This window comes from Plectropomus leopardus, chromosome 9 (genome assembly GCF_026936395.1).
Source record: "Plectropomus leopardus strain MGB_pleo_1.0 chromosome 9, ASM2693639v1, whole genome shotgun sequence".
In the NCBI taxonomy this organism is placed as follows: Eukaryota; Metazoa; Chordata; class Actinopteri; order Perciformes; family Serranidae; genus Plectropomus; species Plectropomus leopardus.
In genome coordinates, this window is record NC_142184.1 from 28,870,771 (window position 1) to 28,897,006 (window position 26,236).

Here is a 26,236-nt window from a genome sequence, read left to right on the forward strand (position 1 = left end):
TCTTTAATGTCTTTTTATGCCCTGTGTCTTTGTTTTTATGCTTTGTTGTATTTTAGGAACCCTTTTATAACATCTTAGCCAGGAGACTACAGATGAAAAATAGCCTCTTGGCTTGCAGATTCCCTTTTCATATAAACTCAAATTAACTGGGAGCAGACATGTTATAGCTGCTTGGCCTGACATAATAATTTACAATATTATCACTTACAAATAGCCTACTGTAACTTCCTTTGGTTATACAGTGCCACTTTTTTATTGTTATTTGAAATCAAAGGAACAAAACACTGTTGGCCTGTGACTATCGAGACAAGTGACCGAGTAAAATCAGTGCACCTCTGCATCTGTCTGTACATACAGTTCATACAAGGCTGTATGTGTTGTATGTGAGCATCAGTCCCTTTTACCTGGTGTTTAAGTCAGACGTTGAGGATTACCTGCTCAGGAAGCAGGAGGGGAAGAAACGACAGAGCCTCACAAGTGTGTGTTTTAACAACCTGTCAGCAGAGCAAACTTTATGACCCGCTGCTGGGTTTAAACCAGACGCTCACTGTGAATATTCAATCAGAAAAGGTGCCTGCCAGCTAATGTGGGACGACAACAACCAGAGTGACGGATGAGTATAGATCTCAGGTGAAAGGTGAGAGTGCTGAAGATGTGCCCTCTTCCTCCGTCTGTCTTGTCTGCTGTCTGTTGTGGTTGGTTATTCTGTCTGGAGCTCGTGTGTGTGTGTGTGTGTGTGTGTGTGTGTGTGTGTGTGTGTGTGCACTCGCGCATATATATAACAGGGAACATACTCATCGTTACACAGTCACCAACAGGGAACGGCAAACTAATAGGGGACATTTTTAAGTCCCCACTTGACATGGTCTAAATCATCATAAAATCATGTGTTATGGCCTCTGGTGAAATTTTTCAGATTTTGCCAAGAGGGGACCAAAGTGTGTGTGAGTGTTTATATCCATATTCAGAGCTCTCCCTCCTGGTTGGAGCTGGTATTTGAACGACCCATTCACACACGTCGCTTTTAACACTCCTCTCCCCAGCAGCCTTTCAGACTGCAGATGGGCCGTTAAACAGGCTTTAGTAATGTTAATGTGGGTGACATGAAGGCTATTAGAATGTAATGTATCAAAATATGATACAAATAGCATGATAAGGTTAATAAAGACACCAGTCTCCTGAAAAGTGATTTGTTATTAGTCTTGCATTAAAATTCAAGGCTTGGCTTTTAGGTGATTTCATAAGTTTTAAGCTCTATACTGTATTAAAATAAAGGGCTACCTAGAAGGCAGGAGAGAAATCCGTATTTTAGAGCCTTAAAAAAGCAAGAAAACTATAATCCAAGCAGAATAAACCTTACATAAAATGATCAGCAGTAAGATTTTTTTCTTTTTAGGTTTAATTATGTAAATGATGTAACATCAGACCTTTGACTAGACCTTTTAAAGTTGTTCAGTCCCTGACGATACTGACCTGACCAGTTTTCACGAGCACTGAATGTCAATCAAGTTTTTTAATATACTTCAATATACACTCTCAGTCTGTACGCATAGAAATGTAATTTGTTTGTGGTACATTATAGAAAAACATGTCCAAACATAGGATAATGCAACATGAGTCCACTGTTGGCTGGTACATAATGACAATTAGTTCCTCTTGGATAGTATGGAGTGACGCTCACACTCCACCATGTAAAGAATAAATAAAATGAGATAGATAAGACTTAATAAAAAGAATCTCACCTAAATAATTCAAAAATTATTCCTCAACTATGATTACAATGACTGTGATTATTATAATTATAACTAATATTTTATAACAAACTATAAAGGCTCAGTTTTAGTGGATGGCTTAACCATCTAGCTTGACACTGTTTTACAATACAGCTTCCCCAGAGGGCAAGGAAATATTTTAAATCTAAAGAAAGGAGAAATAATAACAACAATAATAAATAATAATAATAATAAGGGTAGGAAGAAAATGTGGAGAGAAAATACCAGCAAGATCTTTACTAATTTTAATGAATTGCTTAAATTAGTTTATTATCAGAATTTAACTTAACCTTGAGATTAGCTCAATCCTCCAAAACTCCCTTTGAGTTTTTAGATGCACTAGAAGCACTAGATTTCTGTCAATCTTACAATGTACATATGTTTTTTTTCTCTATAATCACAGGAATGCATTTATTTGCTGACCTACTCTACAGGCAAAAGAGGTCCACACTTGTGTAGTATAAAGCAACAGGGGTCCACAGTTGGCTGGTACATAATGACACAAGTTACTTGTAAATATATCTAAACTAAATCATGTAATTTTTTTTTGCTTCTAAAAGGATCTGTATGTATTTTTGTAACTGAATATAAAGGCTCAGCCGTTGTGGATGTCTTTACCATTTTATAGCTTGACACTGTGTTTAAAAAGGGAGCTACCCCAGTCCATTCTCATTGTTAACTTTTCAAATACATTCCTCTGTCAGTGCTTTTGGCATACCTGCATCAATCTGGATCATGGCAGGATGATGTGAGATGAGAACATAGCCGGACAGAGCCAGCGGCATTGTTATTATACGCCAGTAGACAGCCAGACAGCACGAGGCACATCTGCATACATCTTAGTGGCTAGCATCACTTGAGAATATGGATGGACGTACTAAAACTTCCATTTAACAGTTTTTACAAGCAAAAAATGCCATGCAAGTTTTAGGTTTTATTTTGAGGATTTAAAGTTTTTTTCTATTGGGAAAAGAATATTAAAACAAAAATGTTATTTTTTTTTTTAAAAAAGGAATAAAGTTTCATCATCATTGAATGATGCCTTTTCAGAGCCAATATTTGCATAAAATGAAGCAAATAATTTAAAAATAGCTTTGCTGGTCCAAAGTCTTCTTTTGTAAAACATCAGAGCCACTCAGAAATACTTAGAGGGCAACTGAGGAACTGAGTGGATTAGTTGTGGGCAGACATACAGTGAAAATCAGATTTTAACCGGTTTAAATAGTTAAGAATTCTGTATAGTTGCAGTGATTTGACAAAATTGCAGGGTCTCCCAGAATTCACAGGAATCAGCTGAATTTGGCATTTATTGTTATGGTTGAAATCCAATGTATGTGTGCCCATCTATAGGAATCCATTTTATTTGTCGCCCACATTACAGAAAAGAGGTCCACACTTGAGTTGTATAAAGTGACATGAGTCCACTGTTGGCTGGTATATAATGACACAAGTTCCATCTAGATATATAGTATAGAGTGACATTCCATTTCAACATGGATAAATGACAAAGAATAGGAAAAAAAAAGAAGTTAGATGCATTATTGTTCAAAGAAAATAATCTTACAAAATGTAATAATAAAATTATTTATTTTTTTAGGAAATTGAGATAGAAATATCATTTTAGTTTTTTTCACATTGCTTTTTGAATCGTGCACCTGAATAAGTTTTTGAGTTGCTGTTTAAGAGTGTGCTCCTTTTTACCTTGTGTTGAAAACACATTGACAAACCCATCATGATATAAATGACTAGAGCACCTTTTAATGGTATTTATAATATGGGAGGTTTTAGAGCAATCAGTTTGTCTCAGTTACAGGATAAGCTGTTAGAGGAATGATTAACCTCTGAAACCTCTCTGTTCAACTGCTGAGATGAACTATTTCAAATTCTATAGGTTTTTGGCTGTACTTTGGCTGTACTTTAACTTTAAATTTAAAAAGGAAAGTCAGTCCACACTTGTCCCTCTGGCCTGTACAAAATGACACTTGTTTTGTTTTGTTTTGTTTTGTTTTATATTTTCTCCAATGTTTTAAATTAATCTTAAATCTGCATTAGGACAGACAAAATTGTATATACACATTACTAGATCTCAAGAAAACCAAAACAACTACAACTACTAAAACAATTAAAGAAATATAAAACAGCCAACAATACAAAAACTGCAGAACTAGGATCAAAATAGGATTCACTTTCAAGTAAAATAAAAAAATAACGCTGAGAGATTTGGATTGGATTGTCTGCTGTGTACGACCTTTAAAGTCTTCTGTTGTAGGAGAGGGAACTGAGAGTTTTTAAATGGGTGTACTGGCATGCAAAATTACCAGCACATTTATGGATTGTAGTCTTTAACAGAGGCTGACTACTCATTTTGTATTGATTAAATGATTTGCCATCTCTCTGTGTGCATGCTGCAGTGACCAGAGGGACTTATTATTATTCAACACAGTTTTGGTTTATATGAAGAATTTCAAATGCCTTAAAGGGTTTTTAGTTTATGATGTAAGCATTAAACAATCCTCCACATTGACTGAGTGGAGTGTCCAGCACCCATGTGCCTTTTAAGGTTGCCTCTGAGAAATGAGTGACTTGGAGAGGGTGAGGGGTCAGCGTGTGCAGCTCTGTGCCAGGCCTTGATTCTCTGCAGTGTGGGGTTGGTTTCTTTGTTGTTGACGATGGTCAATAGGCCATTCCACATTAAGCTTCAGAGATGCTAATTTATATTAGCTAGAATGTTACATCCAACTCTGACTGCCTGAGACATGGGTCTGTCCCTGTCCTGGGTTGGGCAAGTGACACACAGTGCTTATTTTAGCTGGTACAACATCTCTGGATTATTGGGAAGAACATCCTAAAAGTTCACAGATTGGGCATATAATTCTCCACTCAAATTCCCACTAGCTTGAATACTGATACAAAAGTAGTACTTTTTTTACTGGATAGTTAAATATTTGAACATATTTAATCACCTAATAATTACATGAATTTCACGGCAAACCATTGTGATGTTACATAGTTTATTGTGCCAAGTTAACATTTAATTGTTCTAATCATAATAAAAGGTTTGGTTTCAACTATAGGAGTAAAACAAAACTAAAGAGTAAGAGTGATCGTCTGATCATCATGTTAAACATATTCAGGAAACAGAAATAAAATGTCAGAATGCAACATTGAGCCAAAGAAAAACATGGTGGATTATTGTAGTTTTGTAACATAGGTTTTGTTATTGGATCTGTAATGTTGAATTTATGTAGTCCATTTTTCACCTCCTGAACCCTTTTCATTTGAGCTGCAGTGATATAAATTTAAAAGGTTTTAATAAATCAGTTTGAACTTATATATGAAAATAAATAGTTTTCTAACCTATAAAACATTTAATGGGGCAAACGTATGCATGCTTAACACAGCGCTGAGAAACAAAGCATTTTTTAAGTGACTGTAAGATTTAAAACAGCAAATGCAACTTTAAAATGGCCTCCCAAATATTATAAGTCAAGATCCACTACATGGTATTTTTAACAGTTTAACAATATACCATCAGTAGTGTATCATGTATCAGCTGCATTACCATCAGTAGTTGCAATTTATTTATTAGTTATCAAGTAGTATTGACAAAAGTGAAATTAACAGTCTGTTAACAGCCAGCTTAGGAAAGATGACACTGACATGTAAAATTACCAGCACATTTATGGAGCGAAATGCATCCCTAAAGGAGGTTAAATATTCATTTGTTTGTGAAAAAAATGTTGTTCATCTCTCTAAGATGTTAAACATTTGATTCAGTGGTGCTCTGCATTATTAAGTAAGCAATCACATGGTGTTATAGATATATTGTTAGATTTATGAGCCTTCAGTTGATGAAGCTGACAAAAATATGTAATTTCCTCTACACTGAAGAGGTGGAGTGACCAGCACCCATATGATTCTGTGATCCTAACTTTGAATGTTGAACAGTGGAGACTGCTGCCACTGAGAAGTGAGTGACCTGCAGTGGGTGAGGGGTTTGACTCTGTGCAAGTGAGTCTGTGAAAATCTGTCAGGCCTTGATTCCTGCAGTGCGGGGATGGTTTCTTCTAGCTGACGATGGTCGTTAGCACATGACACATTGAGCTAAGGTGTTGCTAACTTTCATATCCAAGATGCTGTATCTGATTTAGACTGACTGAAACGTGGCTTATTCCCCCATCCTGGGTTTAACAAGTAGCACACACTGCTTATCTTGGTTAGTACAACATCCCTGGATTATTGGGAAGAACACCCTGAAATTGTACGGAGTAGGCATACAATTCTCCACTTTAATTCCCATTTTAAATACTGGTTGTTTTTTTTTCAAAACTTGTACTATTATGGATATTTATGTAGTTGAACATATTCAGTTACCTAATGATTACATCTGTTATTTCATGACATACCATTTTGATGTTGCACAGGTTATTGCCTCAAGTTTACATTTCATTATTCTAATTATAATTAAAAGGTTCTGTTTTAACTAAAGAGGTAAAACAATACTACAGAATTAGATACTCTGTAAAGCATCTACAAACATTATTTAGATAGTTAAATGTTGTCAATGGTTATTGATTGTATGGAGTAAAAACTAATTTGGCCCTTTTTAAATGTTTTATAGGTGAGCTACATAAAGAGTACATGTTTGTGTCCTGATTGTGTGATTATCATTTTAAACACATATATGAACAGAAAGTCAATGTTGACATGCAACTTTGAGCCAAAGATAAATGTAGTGGGTTATTGTTGTTTTGCAACTTTTGTAACCTATTAAAATTTAATGAAGGGCAAACATGTATGTATACCTTTAAAAGTTCTTAGAAAGACATTATTTATTAAGTGACTCAAAAGATTTAAATAGCAACTGCAACTTTATAATGGTCTTCCAAATAGTATTTCAAGATCTGCTACATGGTATTTGTTAACAGTTTAACAGTTTATTACCATTAGCAGTTGCAACTTTATAGAAACCATCCAAACAATGTTTATAAACAGTTTTCAAACCAACTATTAATAGTTAACAAAGTGTTATAAATATTTGGTCTATATCTATCCAAGAGATATTTATATTGTATAATTTATTTTTTTTGTTTTTACAAAGGTTTACAAATTAGTTGGAAACCATTAATACTTAGTTTATGTATTTATACAAGACTGTATAAGTCTTGGTATTTGACTAATAAAATAACAATCTATAACATTACTTATAATGGGTAAAGCATCTAGTTATCATTTCTTCATTGGTTATCAAGGAGTATTGACAAAAGTATAATTAACAGTCAGTTAACAAATTATTAATGATGCCTATAATACAGTATTGCCAGCTTCAGAAAGATGATACCACACGTAAAATTACCACATTTATGGAGTAAGATGCATCCCTAAAAGAGGCTGAGTATTCATATGTGTGAAAAAATGTTATTCATCTCTGTATGATCTATGTACATTTGATTCAATGGCTTTGTGCATTCTTTTTTAGAAAGCAATCTGTCTTTATTACATTCACACACAGTTTTATAGATATATTTTTATATTTACTTGGCCTTCAGTTGATGAAGTGGACAAAATATGTAATTTCTTCTACACTGAAGAGGTGGAGTGACCAGCACCCATATGATTCTCAGATCCTAACTTTGAGTGTTGAACAGTGGAGACTGCTGCCACTGAGAAGTGAGTGACCTGCAGTGGGTGAGGGGTTTGATTCTCTGCAAGTCAGCCTGTGAAAATCTGTCAGGCCTTGATTCCCTGCAGTGCGGGGGATGGTTTCTTCTAGCTGACGATGGTCGTTATGGTCGTGAGGACATTACACATTGGGCTTCAGGGTTGCTTATTTTCATATCCTAGATGTTGTATCTGACTGAAACATGGCTTTTTCCTCTTCCTGTGTTAAACAAGTGGATGTTGGGTAAGATAATGTTAAACTGTAAAGAGTAGAAATACAAGCAGAATTTACATTTGTCGCCAATTGCACAATTGACTACAAGCTATTCAAAAAGGAGTTAAAACATGTTTTCACATGAAGAAACATCTGCTGGGAAGTGACATATAATAACCACATGTATGTAATATCACTGAAATAATTGAAAGGTAATTATTTATTAAGTGGCCCCTCTAAAGCAGTAGGGCATCTTGGCTCTCAGTGGCTCTGTTTGTCTGAATTTTAATGCAATGGCCATCAGAAACACATTAACATTAGTTAAACTTAAGTGCTAAAGAGTTGTTTCAGTTGACAACACTGGAATGTAAAGACCTGTAAAGCTGAGTGTCAATGTAAACTTATTTTAGCAATCTCACATGCCTTCATGCACACTCTCTGTGTCAAGAGTGACAATGTTGTATACCAGCCCTGTATTTGCTAACTAATTTACAACTCTATGTGTTACCAACTATAGTTATCAAAAACAACCAAAAAATAGATATAACAATAATAAAAACTTAGTTCTGGGTTGCAACAAACCTCTTTGAATGGGGTCAACAGAAGATAACTAGTGAAGGCCCATTCATAGATGTGTATCCTGCTGTGATGGTTTTGAGATGAGGTGTTGGTGGCTCATCACCATTTCAATGCCCATCAAAACACTAACATACCAGTTAAACTTATGCTAAAAGAAAGGTTTTAGTTCACAATACTGGAATTTAAAGTCCTGTAAAGCTGAGTGTCATTGTGAACTTATCGTATTATTATATTATTTATTATGTGCTCTTCACTTCATGCACACTCTTTGTGCACTGTGACAATGCTGCATGCCAGTGTGTGTAGTGTATGTTATAGACTGGAGTGATTAAAAAACAAACATCTTTGGCTGGGGGCTAGATTAGGTAATGCTAAAATACACTTACAAACACAGGTGTTTCATCCATCACTAAAAACTATTCATTTTGAAATACAATGGAACACATTACAAAACAAGATATTTGGTGTTCAAATCCATTACCTATCATAATAGCATGAAAAGGAGCCTTGAGAAATACATAAAAGAGACAAGGCTAAAACCAAAATGAATGGCCATGACCTTTGACCCATAAAGCTGCACTGCATTAAATACCAACATGACTGAAGGATATCACAAAATGAGCTCGGGGACACTAAAACCACTGACAGTGGACACAGTTTATCACTGTATCTATAAATGCAAATTAAGACTTAACTATGCAAAGTGAAAGCCAGATATCAGCAAAATCCAGAAACACTGCCAACTTCCCCGGACCTGAGCTCATCTGTCACGCCACAGTGAATATTAAGACAAGTTATAATTGTGTTCACATTATAGCCTTTATTTTAAAAAGCTACAATGGCAACATTTCTGTGCCAATTTACTAAACAATGAGAAGCTTTTACTGAATAGATACATTTTTGTATTAGATAATTTTCTTTACAAATGCACCTTTCTATTTCTTTTTCATTAATCTATGGTGGAGTGTGAATATCACTCTGTCCCATCCAAAAGGGAACTTGTGTCATTATGTACCAGCCAACTTGGGACCACCGTCGCTTTATTCTATATGTGTGGCCCTTTTTTCTGTAATGTTGATCAACAAAGAAAATGCATTCTTATGCATATAAATTGAAAGCACGCATACATTGTAAAAGAGATCCTGTGCTTGTAATAACTCTTAATGGGAATTTCCAGTAAAAGTCTGATAATAAATCTATTTTTATGATTAATCAGCAAATACTGTTGCTGACCTTATATCGCTTTTGGTCCTTTCTGGGAAACCCTTCATTGTAAAGGTGAAATATCTAAAGTAGGAATTCCAGTATGTTTTTTCCATGGCCAAGGGATCAGCCAGTATGTGTGATATCTCTGATCTAGACACTAGAGAAAAAAAAAAGTCTCAGACTTGTAATGTCATGAAGTATAAAGTCTGAGCTGCTCCTTCTGCTCATCGAGAGCCTAATTTTGGGGACCAACAGAATGTTTGTTATCCCTTAAACCCAAATGAACTTTATTATATTGGTGTTGTCAGTTCTGTAACAGAAAATGTTCCCATATACTTATAACATTGTTCTGGCTGTTCTCAGTGTCATCTAGAAAATCTTTCACAATTTCATATCAATGGAGCAACTCTACACTTTTATATCACATGACATCACAAGCACTCCAGTTTTGGATATGGGAGCGAGTTGCCCATGTTTACTAATGTTTTTAGACTGCCTTTAGGATCATAGAAATAATATGTATGTATTTTAGAAATGGGCATAATTTCCCATTAATACAGTATCAAGCCATAAAAGGTTAAGCCAGCCACTAAAGTTGAGCCTTTTATTCTGTTACACAAACATACTAACAAATCATATTTGAAGAAGAAATGTAACATTATTCAGATGAGATTTTTTTTCACAAGTATTATTAAATATGTTTGTATGTGCTTTACATGGTTGAGTGTGAATGTCACTCCGTGCTATCTAAGAAGGAACTTGTGACATTATGTACCAGCCAACAGTGGACTCATGTCATTATATCCTACTCAAGGTGGACCTTCTTCTGTAATGTGCACCCAACAAACAAGTTGCATTTCTTTAAGTACAGACTGAGAACACAAGTATATTGAAAACTTGATTGACATTCACTACTTGTGAAACTGGTTCAGGTAAGTATTTTGAAATTGAACAATTTTAAAGGTCAAGTCAAAGTTTGATGTTACATAATTTTAATTTAAACTCCTTTTTTAGTTTTCTTACAAAAGGAAATGGAGTGGACATTTTTTTTCTTTTAGAGTGCAAAGTTCAAAGAGTACAAACAGAAGTCGACTTATGAAGGCCCATTCATAGATGTGTATCCTGTTGTGATGGTTTTGAGATGAGTTGTTGGTGGCTCATCACCATTTCAATGCCCATCAAAACACTAACATACCAGTTAAACTTTAAGTGCTAAAGAAAAGTTTCAGTTTACAATACTGGAATGTAAAGTCCTGTAAAGCTGAGTGTCATTGTGAACTTATCGTAACATTTATTATGTGCCTTTCACTTCACGCACACTCTCTGTGCACTGTGACAATGCTGCATGCCAGTGTGTGTAGTATGTGTTACAGACTGTAGTCATTAAAAAAACAAACATCTTTGAATGGGGTCTAGATTAGATAATGCTAAAATACACTAACAAACACAGGTGTTTCATCCATCACTGAAAAACTATTGTGAACACAAAGGAATACATTACAAAACAAGATATTTGCTGTTCAAATCCATTAACTATCTGCCATAATAGCATGAAAAGATTTAGAGAACCTTGAGAAATCTCTGCATAAAAGGGACAAGGCTAAAACCAAAAATGAATGGCCATGACCTTTGACCCATAAAGCTGCACTGCATTAAATACCAACATGATATTACAAAATGAGCTTGGGGACACTGAAAACCACTGACAGTGAACACAGTTCATCACTGCATCTATAAATGCAATTTAAGACTCTACTATGCTAAGTGAAAGCCAGATTCAACAAAATCCAGAACGCCACTGACTTCTCTGGACCTGAGCTCATCTGTCATGTCACAAAGTTTGATTTTTCTTTTGAAGCAAAACAGCTTTTAAGGATTAGTCACAGACTTGTGTTAAATCATTTTATAGTGATTAACTAATTAAAATAAATATATTATTTATTAAAATAAGTAATTATATTGCTGATCATTTTATGTATAATGTTACTCTGCTTATAGATTTATTTTTCTGAATTTTTGTGATACATTGGTAGTTACAATTGGTCTGGTCTAAATATACATACATATATATATATATATATATATATATATATATATATATATATATATACATATATAAAACAAAGACAACAATAAAGTTATTAACAGTAAATAGTAAGATAAAACTGAATTCACAGGATTATGGGAGCCTTCTTTAAAAGATATACTTTGCTTTTGCTTATATTATTTCTGTAATATTTATTATCACAAAATGTTGATATATTGCAAGCAATAAAGTTTACATACCCATTTTTAAAGATACAAATGAAGTTTTAGTGAAAAAGAAGCACTCTATAGGTGAGAGAACCAGGATAAACCAGTTTGACTGCAGTATATGGATGTCCCCCCTTTGATAGGCAGACGTCAGCCAAGGCTTCAGGTCCCTCTCTTGGCAATTTCTTTAAAAATTGTAAAAATCACATTTGCAGTAATATTGTGAAAGAAGACCTCAAAAGTAAATTTTCAATTCTAGTTTTGTATTTTTAAAATGACTGCTAATAAAGGTTCCCTCTTGGATAGTACACTTAGATAGTCCCCTATTATTCATGTTCGCATGTATGTGTGTGCGCGCGCGCGCGCGTGTGCGTGTGCGCGCGCGCGTGTGCGTGTGCGTGTATGTGTGTGTGTCTAGATGTTAAGTACAGGGGCTGAGTGGTGTGTGGAGAGAGGTCTTTAATTAGAGCAGGAAGACACGGCTCAGGAGACACACTACACTAGACTTAAGTGTGTGTGTGTGTGTGTGTGTGTGTGTGTGTGTGTGTGTGTGTGTGTGTGTGTGTGTGTGCATGCATCTGGGACATCCTGCGCACGTCAATAGTTTCAGGGTCCATCTTGCTTATTCTGCGCACATGTGCATACATGCGTCTGTGTATTAAAACATCCTAAATAAGGTTGCGTGAATCCCCAAAAATGTACACGTGGTTTTTAAAAAGTTATTCTCCACCAACTCCATAAATTAAACATCCACAGACCGAATAGCTGACGGAACCTACTGTTCATTATAAGTGAATTTACTGCGTAACACTCAGTGGAGTCAGTGGAATCCTCTGGCGACACTGAGCCGAGTTGCTAACGCTGAAATGTGTCCAGTCACCCACGCTTGGTCGCTGGATAAGTGGTGTATTGATTTACTTGTTTAGACAAACAGGCCAGTTTATTTTATTTAAAGAAACTTTCCAGTTCTTTCTCCCCTTTGCTCTACTGTTTGCTTTATATAATTAAATTGTTCAATTAACACATTTTCCACATGAAAAGCTTCGAAATTCTTTATAGATAACAAGAAAAGCATTTTTTTAATCTATCATAATATTTATGTGGTACTCCTTAGAAGTACTCCTAATTTCTTTATTTATATCTTACAGACCAGAAATTGTACTGCACCCATATTGGTATTCACAGATGAGAGTCCACACGTCATAAAGTAAACTTTAAAAACATTAAAAACATGTCCTCCACCACCTGCCTGCATAATGTCAGTCTATTTTGACTAATGTCTTTTTAATGGATTTTTTGTTTGGGTCGGGAAAGTGTATAAAATACATGCTGCTTTGGTAATTTGTGTCCATTATTCACACCTACACAGATATGTTAAGTGAGCAGATTTATTCCCCTGTATCTCATAAATTCTTGCTTCAACTACTTATAATCGCTTAACTATGAAGCCTGAAGAGCACCACAAGAATAATTATAATTCTTTACAGTGTTTCATTAGAGACTGTATGAATTTAATATTTTTTTTTGTAAAAAGATGAAAATCCTGAAATTATAATTCCATTAACAAACAGTATTAAGATAAAAAATTGAGGTAAGGGTGCATCATCTTAAAGTATTTATGCCTTGCCTGTTTTAGTTTTACTGATGAATTACATTAGCCTGTTTCAGATGAATCTGTAAGCTCATGTTTCTTCAACCGACTTAGCCCTGGTCAGGCCAGTCCCAACCGTTCGTTTGATACAGGGCAGGTTACAGGTGATGATTGACTGCTTTTGGAGCCTTTGCACTCAATGCAAAATACGATCACGTCATTTCTGGCTCGAGGACACTGGCAAGCTTTGACTTAGCTTAGCAAAGAGGTGCGCCATTGAGGTATTTTTGAAAACAACCAAGATGGCTGCAGCAAATTCTGATAGCAGAAATGCAACACTCATTCACTGATATATTGATGCCACACCATCACAGCTCTTCTCTGCATGCTGCAATCTGTTTACATTTGTCCATCTCTCAGCGCTATATCACATGTTTTGTTGCTCTGATTGATTGTAGGTCTATCCAAATGCGTCATGAGGGATTTTGATCTATGGCTGTTGATAGAAATTGGTAAAAACGGAGAGGTTTCTGACTAATTCTTACTTTTGATCTGGCCTGGTGATATCAGGCCATAATTGAGTTGTACCAATACTGTTATTAGCAGTATTTTGAGATATTAGTTTGAGGGTATTACCGTTTTTTTCTAAGTCAAGCGAGGGTCCAAAAAAAATTGTGAGGAGGGTCAACCCCACTTACTACATTCGTACTTTTATTCAGTTCCCTATATGAAGGTATTGTCAAGTAATATACTGATACGTTTAAAATAATTATTTGATTTCCTAAATGTGCATTTAAATGAAGAATTAATAAAGGCAATAAAAATGATAAAATTATCTTGGAATAGTGCCCTGAGAAAAAAAAGTGTTCTTGGTTAACTATATTAAATAATTCTTCTCTTTCTCTTCTTTTGCAGCTTCCATGCTCCTGTTCAGCCATGCTTCCTGGGTATGGATTCTCACCTTTTCCTGATTTCCAACCCCACCTTCACGCTTTTCGCTGCAGAGAGAGTCCCAGCATGTGGATCCCTGGCTCAGGGGAGTCCCCGGCTCTGAGCGAGGCCCAGGAGGACAGGCCTCTCCTCCACCCGTGCCACCACAAGCATGTCGCCGTGTGCCAGCAGGAGACATTGGCTTTTATTGAGCTGCAACCACCAGTGACTCCTAAACTAAACGGTCTTGGCTCTCCAAGGCCAACTGCTATTCCAGAGGCACAATGCACGACACACTCCCTGCCCCTAAACGGTTTCAAACACACACTTAATGAACTGAATGACATGCAGAGCAGCTGCCACAGGACAGACAATGAGCATGAAACAACAGTGAATTTGAACTCTCACACACCTTCAAATGAGCTTGAATGCCATAATGGCATCAGGACTTCTTTACAGGAGCAGACAGAAAAACCTCGTTCTGTCACAACAGTGTGTCGTCCTCTCCACGCAGCTCTTAGTCTCCCTCTGCCTTTCCCTCTGTCCTCTCTATACACAAACAGAGACTCTTGGGAGTCTCAGTTACCTTGCTCTCCATCCTCACCTGAAGGTCCTGGGTTTCAGAGTCCTGACTCCTATCAGCCGCAGAGGAGGACGTCACAGGGTTCACTGAAAGAGAAGTCTATCCGTGAGTGTGCAGCATTTTTCAACATGGACAAAGTTGACATAAATTAAGAGCTCTTTACATGCTTCTCTCCAATGTAATACAATTATTTTTTGTTTCCAGGGCGAAAGATGCAGGTTTATTCACCAGACAGCCAGAGCGAGGAATCTCTCAGCAGCCCCATCCTGGACGCAGACTATATCTTCCCAGGACCTTTTGCATCTTTCCTGGAGGAAGACCTCAGTGGATTATCTTCTCTAGAGGCCATTTCAAGCCCTTCATCCACAGACGGTGTTTCAGATCTCCCAAACCTCAGTCAGGATGACATTTTTAATTTGCCTGCAGAGCCACTGCACATAATAGAGGACTCATTGCCGGGCCTGGGGGAGGACAGCACAAGTGTAGAGACATCAAGTGCCACAGGGGGGAGCTTTTTGCCGCGTGGCCGTCAGGGCGATCATGAGCGGCGGCGCTTCTCAGCTTCAGAACTGATATCCAGACTGCAGCTGTCTCAGAGGAAGAACTCCTTCACCTTGAAGCTGGGGAAGTCGCTGTCTGCACGGGTCGCTTCCAGGGACCGACAGAGCTCCAACAGCATTAGCCTCAACTCTGACTGTGAGTAGAGACAAAAAACAGGGTCACAGGTTAAAGGTGGTCAAAATAGTGTATCACTATAAACAGCCAAGAGCAGTATAAAAACACAGATAAATACCACATACTACAAACAGTGATTGAAAAAGATTAGTGACATGTTGAAGGAAAAACTACCTTAATGTGTCTTCAGTGTGCGCACGCATCACTCAACCTCAACCATTTGTGCTGTTGTATGAACTAAAACTAGCCATTAACTTGTTGTGCTCAGTCTGGTCTCCTGAGTTTTTTTTTCTGTCTAAATGACTGATGGAAACAACAAGTTTTGAAATCGGTTCAGTATTGAGACAGACTGCTGCAGCCACAAAACAGGCTGCAATGTAATTCCTATGGGCAAAGAATCCTACAGAGAAGCTGTAGCTTTTTCACATGACAGTGTGAATTTGATTTGATACACTACAGCCTGTTTCACTGTCGGCAGCTGTAGCAGTCTCTCTCAATCTTAAATCAACTTCATAAACTGTTATCTCCATTAGTCATTTAGACTTAAAATAATGGGGAAATAGCTTTCAGATTGAAAAACACTGAAATTTGTCTTTCGAGGTGTAACTGTGTGGAACTAATTCATTTATTTTAATAACTGAAACAATTCTAAACAGATTTATCGTAAATAAAAATAATTATTTTGGGTTTAATATGCTGAATATATCAATGAACGGTCTTTATAAAGGTTAATTACTTATTCCTTGTACCTCACATCTGCGCTGTCTGCTTTTTATTCTCTTTAGGTAAGTCCAGCTCCAAGCAGCGCAGCTCAGGAGGCTCTAGTGATAGTGCACCTCACAGTCCTGTTGGACCTGCACCCACTCTGCCAAACACTGACAATGGCATGCCTTTGCATCGGTGGAGCTCAAAACTTGGGTAAATACAGAATATTTCCACACATGAACTGCAAAGACGAAAGGAGATGTATTGATTCAGTTCATGTTTGTTTTTTTTGACAGAATGCGTAAGAAATCCATAGAGGAGGACGTCTGCACACTCCCAACTGTCGCCAGTTCCAACCGCTTATCACGGTTTTTGCCCAGCTGTAAGTTTCCCCTTTTCAAAACCATTTAACTATTGCACCTGTTAAATTGAGAATTTCCTGTAACATCATTTTTGTCACTTCCCTGCAGCGATTCTGTACCAGGAATACAGTGACGTGGCCATCAACAGAGAGATCCAGAGGCAGCAAGGGAAGGAGCCGGGCACAGAGGAGGAGGGGCTCAGGGACGGGGGGTCAGACGGGACCCCGTCTCCTTCTAATCTGTCTCCATCCAGCTCCTTCCGCTCATCACGAGGCTCTGCTTTTGCACTGTGGCAGGACATCCCAGATGTTCGAACCAGTGGCCAGCTCGACAACTTCAGCAATGAGGAACGGAAATTACAGGAGGTGAATGAAACATTGCAGATTTTTATTTCTCTTTTGGACCGCAACAGCTGTCTGCTGGTTCATGTTCTGTAGAAGAGAGGCACTTAATCTTTTTTCAGCCAAGGACCTATCTATCTTAAAAGACAGAGAACATCCTGGGGATGTACATCCTTTGTAGTAATTTGACATCACCCATATTTTTCACACTTCTATAGTCTTGAATATATGAACAAAATGACACAAGAGGATAGATTTGTTAGATTGCAAAGTAATCTATGAACTTCTTTTCATTCTTTAAAAAGCGTTCATTTAAAAACAAATATTTGTTTTGCAATGCCTTTTATAAAAATAAATAAAAATAAATAAATAATAGCTTTTCTATCAATATAATTAGATAAATATGAAAACTTTTCAAGGACCCCCCGCAAAGTGCCATGGACCTCCAGGGGATCCAGGACCCCACTTTTACTCTTTTTCCACCACCATGGAATGAGTTCTATTTCAGTTCATACATGTTTCATTATGAACCATTCAGAACATATTTACCAAAAATAAATTGCTTCAGAACCGGGAAAATTGCTTCTCAGCTGGAACCAAAAAAAAGCAGGTTTTTCTTAACCTGAAATGCAAACTGTGATGACATCAGTGCCGTGTTTCCCACAGAATTACAATCTTATGTGTGGTGGTAGGTGATGGTTCTTTTGTTTCATGGCCTGTGTCCTTTGTAATCATCTTGTTTCCCATCTCTAAATATAGTTTAAGTTTTTGCAGATCCATGAATGCGGCTCATGAGATCTCTTTTTCCTCAGCAGCAGTTTATGGAGTTTGAGTCACTTATTTGGGATGGGCGCCACAAATAAATGAATGTGTGGGAAACTCTATAGTGGTTGTGTCACACTCTACAAATTGGAAAGAGAGGATGGCAGCAGTCAAGTAAGAAGTCGTCTGACAAAAAAAAGAGCGTGCAGAAGTCTCATTAATAGTTGGTTCATGCTTGCTTGTTGGACAAATATTTGTAATAACACAACAAGAGTTCACAGGTACACAATGTGATCCGCAATGTTGCTTTGGGTGTTTACTTCTGTTGTGAATTCTGCAACGCCCTGCATTGATGGCACATCCTGGCTGGTTTGCTCAGTAGCACAGAGGTTCAAGGAATCCTAGACAGTTTGGAGCTAATTTGGTGGAGAAGGGTTTGTGAGAATCACTGCTGTAAATAACATACTGTGTCTTCTGCAACTCAGGCAAAGTTTGAGCTGGTGACGTCTGAGGCGTCGTACATACGTAGTTTGACGATTGCAGTGGACCACTTCATGCTGTCCCAGGAGCTCGCTGAGTGTCTCGGAGCTCAGGACAAGCAGTGGCTGTTCTCCAAGCTGCCTGAAGTCAAAGGTGTCAGTGAGAGGTGAAGTAACATGCTGCTGTATTGCCTGTGATGCCCCCTCAGGTCCTTAGTTTAACATCTCATGCATCGTTTATTTTTTACTCACTTGTAGGTTTCTTGAGGACTTGGAACACAGGCTGGAGGAGGACATTCTGCGGTTTGATGTGTGTGACATTGTGCTGGATCACTGCCCGGATCTGCGAAGGGTTTATTTACCTTATGTAACCAACCAGGCATACCAGGAGCAGACATACCAGCGTTTACTGTAAGCACTTGCCATCATCACGTGTAAGACATATCGGCTGTTTGAAATCTAAAAATGTATGTAAATGCATCTAGGTGATTTCTCTCTGTAGTGCATAAAACCCAATTGTTTCATGCGTTATGTCCATAATTTCCTCTAAGAGTGTTCAGGTGTTATTTTACACCTGCATGACTTAACTTGCAGATGGTTAGATCTAGAGGAGACCGAACATTTTTTTTCAGGGTGAAAAAGCATGCTGGTATTCGCACCCATTTTTCCTAAAAGTCATTAAAGTGTTTTTTCTAAATTCCCCTGTCTTGTCCTTGCAGGCATGAGAACCCTCGTTTCCCAGGCATCCTGGCACGTTTGGAAGAGGACCCCATCTGCCAAAGACTTCCTCTGACCTCGTTTCTAATCCTGCCGTTTCAGAGGATCACGCGGCTTAAAATGCTGGTTGAGGTACACGATTAAACATTCACTGCCGAATTCATGTTCGCACTTGAAACCCAATTATTCTAAATGGGGTAATATTTGGACCGGCTAAGCACTTTTGCCGCAGCAGGTTCTTTCCCCCAACAGAGCATAACAAGAGTATTGTTTCGCTTTTGGCTTGTCTTCAAAAACATCTTTACTTTTCAGAACATCTTAAAGAGGACAACACCGGGCTCCCGAGATGAGGACACTGCCACGAAAGCTTTCAATGAGCTAAAAAAGGTGGTGATTATCATCTCTAATAGCCAGTTGGATAAGAACCAGTATTATCACTGGTGAGGCACAACAGTAATAACCATGTTTTGTCTTCTTAGATCATCAAAGAATGTAACTCCAGTGTGCAGTCAATGAAGAGAATGGAGGAACTTATTCACCTCAATAAGAAAATCAATTTTGAGGGCAAGGTGAGTAAAGGCTTTGTTAATGGTCTGTCTTTTTTTATCTGCATTGTTGTAGACTTTTGCGGTCCTTTCTTATTCAGGAACTTGTGTCCTTTGTTTGTAGATCTTTCCTCTGATCTCTCAGTCCCGCTGGCTGGTGAAACACGGTGAACTCCTGGAGGTGGACACTCAGATGATGAGTATTTCTGGATCAAAGCTCAAGTTGCCCACCAAGCCCGTGTACCTCCACCTGTTCAACGACTGCCTCCTGCTGTCCAGGAGGAAGGAGTGAGTAATATGCAGTCGACACAAAGGAATCATTTACTAAAATATTGCACTGACTCATCAGAATCAGGAATGCTTTACTGATCCCTGAGGGGACTTGACTCATGATATGCAACAAGGGACATTTACTGTATAAAATGTGTTGAGTGTTAGATAAAGGATAACTCTTTCTGAACACAACGCTCAATCATATATGTAAGCTGAAAGAATAATGGTCGCTGTAATCATTCCAGCAATCCCATCCCATTACAACAACACTATGAATGGGAAAACAAATCCACAGTTTTAATTTTGTGTCAAAATGCATTCTAAAGAAGAATTTTAGAATCACCGGGCTCCTTCAGCACACTCCCAAGACCCTGAGACAATTTGTACTGGGCATGAAAAAAGGACTCCTCTTATTGTTTAGTTTCTTGGACAGACATGGCCGGTGTCATTATATTTTCGGGTTTCTGATCATACATACATGCCAGTGTCCTGAACGCAGTACCTCAAAAACACCTCAATGTTTTTGAGGAATTTCTTCAAAATAGGTACAAATGTCGACTGAGACTCAATGATTTACTGATTAGATTTTGGTTGTTTTAGGGCAAAGGTCAAGGTCACCATTGCCTGATCTATCTTATTATTGTGAGTGCAATATCTCATGAACCCTGTGATGGAATATTTACAAATTGGACACAAATTTCAGCTTGAATTGATTCAATGTTAGTGGTAAAAGGTTAAGGTTATGGTGACCCTGTGTCTGTCTCATTGTCATGATCGCCATATTTCAAGAAGAGCCTGAGGGAATTTACTCAAATTCAGCAGAAACATCTACTTTGACCCAAGACTGAACTGATTTGGATTTGGTGGTCAAAGGTCAAGGTCACTGTGGCCTCAGAAAACATGTTTTTGACCATAACTCAAGAATTTAAATGCTTAATATGACAAGAATTCACATGCATATCTAATAGGCCAAAATGATGTAGTGGTAACATGATGCATCAAAGTGTAACAGCAAAAAAGGTGTGGTTTTGAGTGGGTCTACATATTTATGTATATTTCACTATGTTACGCATTTTGATTTCGAGTCTTGTCATCACAACAACTCCAACTAAGCTAAGCTGAATGCTTACCTGCTCAAGCTCTATATTTGGAGCACAGACATTAGAGTGGTATTAAACTTTTCATTTGGTTCTCAGCAAGAATATATTTTTTCCAAACTGTTGAGTTATTCTTTAAAGAGAGAATTCATTGATTAAAGCAAAAATGATTGACAGTTGACATTGACAGTATCAGTAGAAAACTATGATGTACACCACTACCACCTCCATGGATCTAAGATTAATGGTCTGAAAACAACACATAGACTGCTGCATTTTATGCCAGGACTGTCTCACTTTTCTCCAAACATCAAAAAACAAAAAGAAAGATGCTACAAGCACCATCAAAGTCTACACACAGAAGCTTCAAAGAGTCCCCAGCTGGTAAATATATTAACAATAAAGCAATCTTCTTTGCAGTGCATGGAAATTCATGGTGTTTGTACACGCCAAGATCGGAGAGCTTAAAGTGAAGGACCTCAGTCAGAAGCTTCAAGGTATTTCAGGCTTCATCTTCCACCTGCAGCTGTGTGAAGGCCAGCAGCTCAAACACCAGATTCTGCTCAAGTCACACACTGAGTGAGTAACAACACTTCAGCAATACTTCTGCTTCAGTCCAAACTTGGTTTGCAGACCGGGCTGTAACTTCTCTCTTTTGCTTGTCTACCAAGGAGTGGGAAGCAGAGATGGATCACAGCGATGTTTCCGTCTGATCCGCTGGAAGACATCGAGCAGGCCAGTGAGAATGATGGTCAGTGAAGAGCTTTAGGTGCACTGCGAATCAGTGTAAACCTTTTTAATCCTCTCATTCATCTTTCTCTTGTCTTTCCCTCTTAGATATATCCCAGGTTCAGTGCATCAAAAGCTATCAGGCCCAAGAGCACGATGAGTTAACTCTGGAGAAGGCCGACATCCTTCATGCTAAGACCATAACAAGTGATGGTAAGAACTCAAGCAATGTCCTCTTTTAGATAAACTGCATTCAAATGTCAACCTGCACTTACATCTAAAACGTAACTTGTGCCCATAAAAAATAAGGTTTGTGCGTCCCACTGGTTGTCCGATATTTAAGGGATATTAACCTGAGAAAAACATACTATTTTAGTGAACTCCAAAAATGTCTGACCTTGACTGCACTGATTCATATCTTGTACAAAGTTTGTTCCTCGAGAGGTATTTTCACATTCCTCTACAGGAGGGAGTGATGTCTCTGCACTAATATCTAAGATTCAAACATGCACCGGGCAAGTTAGATTAGGTACATCACGGACACGAAAGCCAATTGCTGTCTTATAAAGTAAACACATGTTGACAGGGAAACAGATTTTGGCACATTGTTGCCAAAGAAAACCTAAAACCTCCCGCACAGGGGGGACTCTTTCATTGATGTTGCTAAGTATATGTCCTGCCTCCCTGATGCATTAAAATCTGAAACGACGCAATAAACACACAATCAATGAGTCCCAGAGATGCAATTTCCCAACAAAAATGCTGCTTTAACCCTTTAAAACCTAAGTAAATAAGTCTGACTTCTTTCAAAAACATAAAAAAGAAAGCCATCAGCAACTTAACAAGACATGGCCCAAAATTTACCAGGAAATTAGTTTTTTTTTAATAGTTATTAGAAAATAACTTGAAAATAAGCAAAATAAGTAAAGCACAAAAACAAACAACAACTCCTCCCCAAAAATAAAACAAACAAAAAACAAATCCCAAAAAAGTTTAGAAAAATATATGTTTTCAGTTTTTCTATGACATAATTTTAGATATATGGTTTATAATAATTATACATATAGTTTTCTAGACATGTTTTCAATTTTTCGTCTTTTTTTAAACTAGTTTTCCAGTCACTATACAATTTGCGGGACATTTTTTTGCCGAGTTTCTCATTGCTTTTTTCTTCCTGTTTTCGGAAGAAATCAAAGAAATTTGCATAGGTTTCAAGGGTTACATAATTTGTGAAAGGCATCTCAACACAGCACAAGAAAGCTTTCAATCCAGGTTTTAAGGGGTGATGAACAGCTGCTCCTCGTGACTTTACTTATTTTGAAAGTCTTTTTCATGTCACAGAAACCACTGAGTACAACATGTTTTGGATGTTAGTTTCATACTGCCAGTGATCTGTCAGTGTTTTGGGGCCAGTGGAAAATGCTGTAGTATGCATGCCAGGCATGTATTTTGCAGTGTAAGTTTGAAATGACACATCAGAGTTTACACAGTGACAGAAGGGGTTGCGTTTTTGAAAGATTACACTCTGAAACCCGCTTTCAAAAGTATGTGAATGAAAGGCCAAATCACAACAAAAGTTTAATGTTTCATGCAAGACTGTTGCCATGTAATCAGCCCCTGAGCCTCAAAAATGTATGGCTATATCTCTCTGTTATTTCCTTTAATGCTAATACGAGCCACCATGACGTGCACTTTTCTTTCACCGATCAACCTGGCACAAGAAGCGGTGGTGGATGTGGTATGGTGATAATGCATTAATGTGGCATGATAATTTGTTTTTCTTAAATTTTTTATGTGTGAGGGGGATATATATATATTAGACAAGTATTAAAGCATACTTACATATTTACACAAACATACTTTAATTGATGTCTAAGGGATGTTGTTTTTCACCAGGCTGGGTAGAAGGCATCCGGCTATCTGACGGGGAACGGGGCTGGTTCCCCAAAACCTACGTGGAGGAAATCACAAGTCGCAGCGCTCGCCTCCGCAACCTCAGAGAAAATATCCGCATCAAATGTGTCACACAGAAACTGGAGGGGGAAGACTAACCACCTTAACTGCAACTTGTCGGGTGCATTTGAGTTGCTAATTACATTTTTGAGCGGGTGGATCGTTGTTTTAATTTTAGATGGATGTGGGACCTACCTGTAGCATGCAGGTTCTAAAACAAGCCAACGTTTTTAAGTGTGTATCAGCATTTTCCTTTAGCACGCTAGCTGCGAAAACATTTATTGCTCCTGTACATTTTTAGTTGTAAAGACAATGCAATAAGAGTCTGTTGACATTTTTAACACTTAAGCCACACTGAAGTTTTAAAAGGAGCAGTGACTTTATGCATGCTTTGAGTGAATGCATTAAAGTCTGAGACACATAGGCACAGGCATTTATCAGCACAGGCTGCAAATGTACTCAAATCCAAAAGTAAATGTTTACATTTTTTGGCTCATTTTAGAGGAGGCTGTCACTACATTTTTCTTCTGTTTCAGGCAGTCAGCTGAGCTCTGTGCAGTGCAGGAGATTCATTCATGTAATGTCACAACATTAGGAAGTTGCTCAAGGCAGATTTTTCTACTTAGCTGCATTAGGACTCTTTAAAGGCCTTTAATCTTCATCTTTGTTCACATTGAGTGCTGCTTTCATTCAGAAAGCAAATCAAAATTTGCCCTGCTATGTAGTGCATTTATTTGACAAAATTGCAATCTGGTTAGAAAAAGAAGCAAATGCCAGATGTGTTTTTTTTCCGGCTTATGTCCTTCGAGTATCTGATGACACTACAGTGCATAATTTCCATCCATGTGTTAAAAGATGTAGTTGATAAAACAACCTTTCCTCTTTATCAAAGAGGATGACACCCTCTCTGTACACACTGTAAAAGCTCTGCAGCAATTTGGACCACATGAACTCCAAAAGTTGTCCAAACAAAGCAACAGCAGAATGATGGTTTACTTTTTTGAAGATAATTTCACTATTCTACTGTAACATAAATGAAGGACAGACTACCCTCTTAACAAGGCTACACAAATACTTTTCTGCTCAAGTTCTAATCTGATTAAAGGGTTAGACTGTATTTGATATTTTTATTACTGTCAAAACTTCCGACGAATAGACCAAAACCAACAATGATTTTATCCTAACAAAGGTTACTGTATTTGTTGCAAAAGCCTGATAGATCTTATTCCTTTGTCCCATAAAGCTCCATTGTTTAAAAAAACTGAAAGAGACCTACTTCACTCATTTTAAGTTTAAGACTCGTGTTTTAGGTGTCTTTTAGAACAAAAGACACTTTGTTTTTCTCATACTGTCTGTTGTGGAACACCTGTTTAACACTCAGTTTTACCACCTGTCGAAAAAGGCCAGTTTGCTCAGTGTTTCATAATCTTCTGTATGTCAGTTCTCTACACCTTCATTGCATTTGGGAGGGTGACTGTAACAGAAAATAGCTGCACTTTGTACAGTGAAATATATCCCGTAAAAGCTTCTAAACCAAAACTTCATAACAGGACATGTTCCGGCAGAAATATTATCTTGAAAACATAACATCAAAATATTAAGATTTCCCTGATGTTAGCACATAGCTACATGTCGCCGTGTATGTCGTGTGCCACGAGCAGATGACCACATTAAAACATCCATCAACACATTATGACAAAAAAATAAGGAAAGGCATAATAGGTTCAAATGAAAAGCACATCAGTGAGCCAGACTGTTCCAGCGGGGACGTTTTCCTTCACTACCATGAACGCAAACGCTCCAGTTGATTTTGTGTTAATCCCACATACACCATCCGGCTGATGTAACTACTGACTACAGCACCAAATGTGTATTCATCCTGAAACTAGACCCCAACAAATACACTATTTACTCCTGTTTGAGTAGTGTTTGTTAAAAACTACAGTGACCAGCTGTTTTCTGGAATGATTTAGGCCTCTTTTTCCTTGTCTTGAGTAGGAACAAATTAGGCTTTTGTAGCCGAGTGCTGCAGACAGATGTTGGACATTGTTGGTTTTGTTCAATTTGTGGCATTTGTTGACAGTAAGAAAAATATAAAATAATTGTCCTTAAGAAACCAGAAAATGGACACCTACAAAGTTCACCTCAGGACACACTGACATTCTATTACATTCCATTGACCATCAATGCGATTAAAAGTTTTGCTTCACATGTACTGAATTTTAAACATTACCCCCAGTTAAGTATAAGCTAGTTATATAACACTAATTATATAATTCCAAATATTGTCACACAGGAAGCACTGAATTACATTTAGGCCTACATCATCTACATTGTGCCCCCTATTAAGTGTAAAAATGACCGAAAGCACAGTGTAACTGAGCTGAGACCTGTTATTAATGAACCACTATAATCAACATTCAAATGTAAACTCCTCCAGTGGCACATGTAATGTTTATAACCCCCTTTTTTTCTATATATGCGTTGTTAGTTGTAATTTATGTGGTTGCTTTTGCAGCATGTGTATTTATACTCCTCTAGCTGGTCGTTCTCTAAGGAGATTCTGATGTAAATGTACTTTATTGTAGATGGCTTCATGTGTAAAGAGTAGAAAATGGTTCATTTTCTATCACGACTGTAATTTATATGAACAAAGATTTGACAAATATTATTACATTCCGTAACTATAAACTTTTCTGATTCATTTCTAATACCATAATAAATATAAATACTGTAATACACTGGATCTCTGCACACTACTGTAAATGTTTAACCATTGAAATAAATACAGAAACTTCCATGTTTCAAT

General features: G+C 37.5%; 1 protein-coding gene across 1 annotated transcript in view; it reads left to right on the plus strand.

The window, feature by feature from the left end:
• The window catches only part of arhgef19 (Rho guanine nucleotide exchange factor 19), a 38,435-nt gene extending 12,200 nt beyond the window's left edge, over positions 1-26,235 (plus strand). The window contains exons 2-16 of the mRNA XM_042492001.2: positions 14,192-14,894; positions 14,994-15,485; positions 16,250-16,382; positions 16,466-16,551; positions 16,640-16,896; positions 18,120-18,280; positions 18,372-18,524; positions 18,833-18,962; positions 19,143-19,217; positions 19,310-19,399; positions 19,500-19,663; positions 21,166-21,324; positions 21,417-21,496; positions 21,583-21,687; positions 23,371-26,235. Of these exons, the coding sequence (XP_042347935.1) occupies positions 14,213-14,894; positions 14,994-15,485; positions 16,250-16,382; positions 16,466-16,551; positions 16,640-16,896; positions 18,120-18,280; positions 18,372-18,524; positions 18,833-18,962; positions 19,143-19,217; positions 19,310-19,399; positions 19,500-19,663; positions 21,166-21,324; positions 21,417-21,496; positions 21,583-21,687; positions 23,371-23,525 (2,922 nt within the window). The 5' untranslated portion in view covers positions 14,192-14,212 and the 3' untranslated portion in view covers positions 23,526-26,235. The remainder of the gene's footprint in view (positions 1-14,191; positions 14,895-14,993; positions 15,486-16,249; positions 16,383-16,465; positions 16,552-16,639; positions 16,897-18,119; positions 18,281-18,371; positions 18,525-18,832; positions 18,963-19,142; positions 19,218-19,309; positions 19,400-19,499; positions 19,664-21,165; positions 21,325-21,416; positions 21,497-21,582; positions 21,688-23,370) is intronic.
• Position 26,236: the final 1 nt, after the last annotated feature.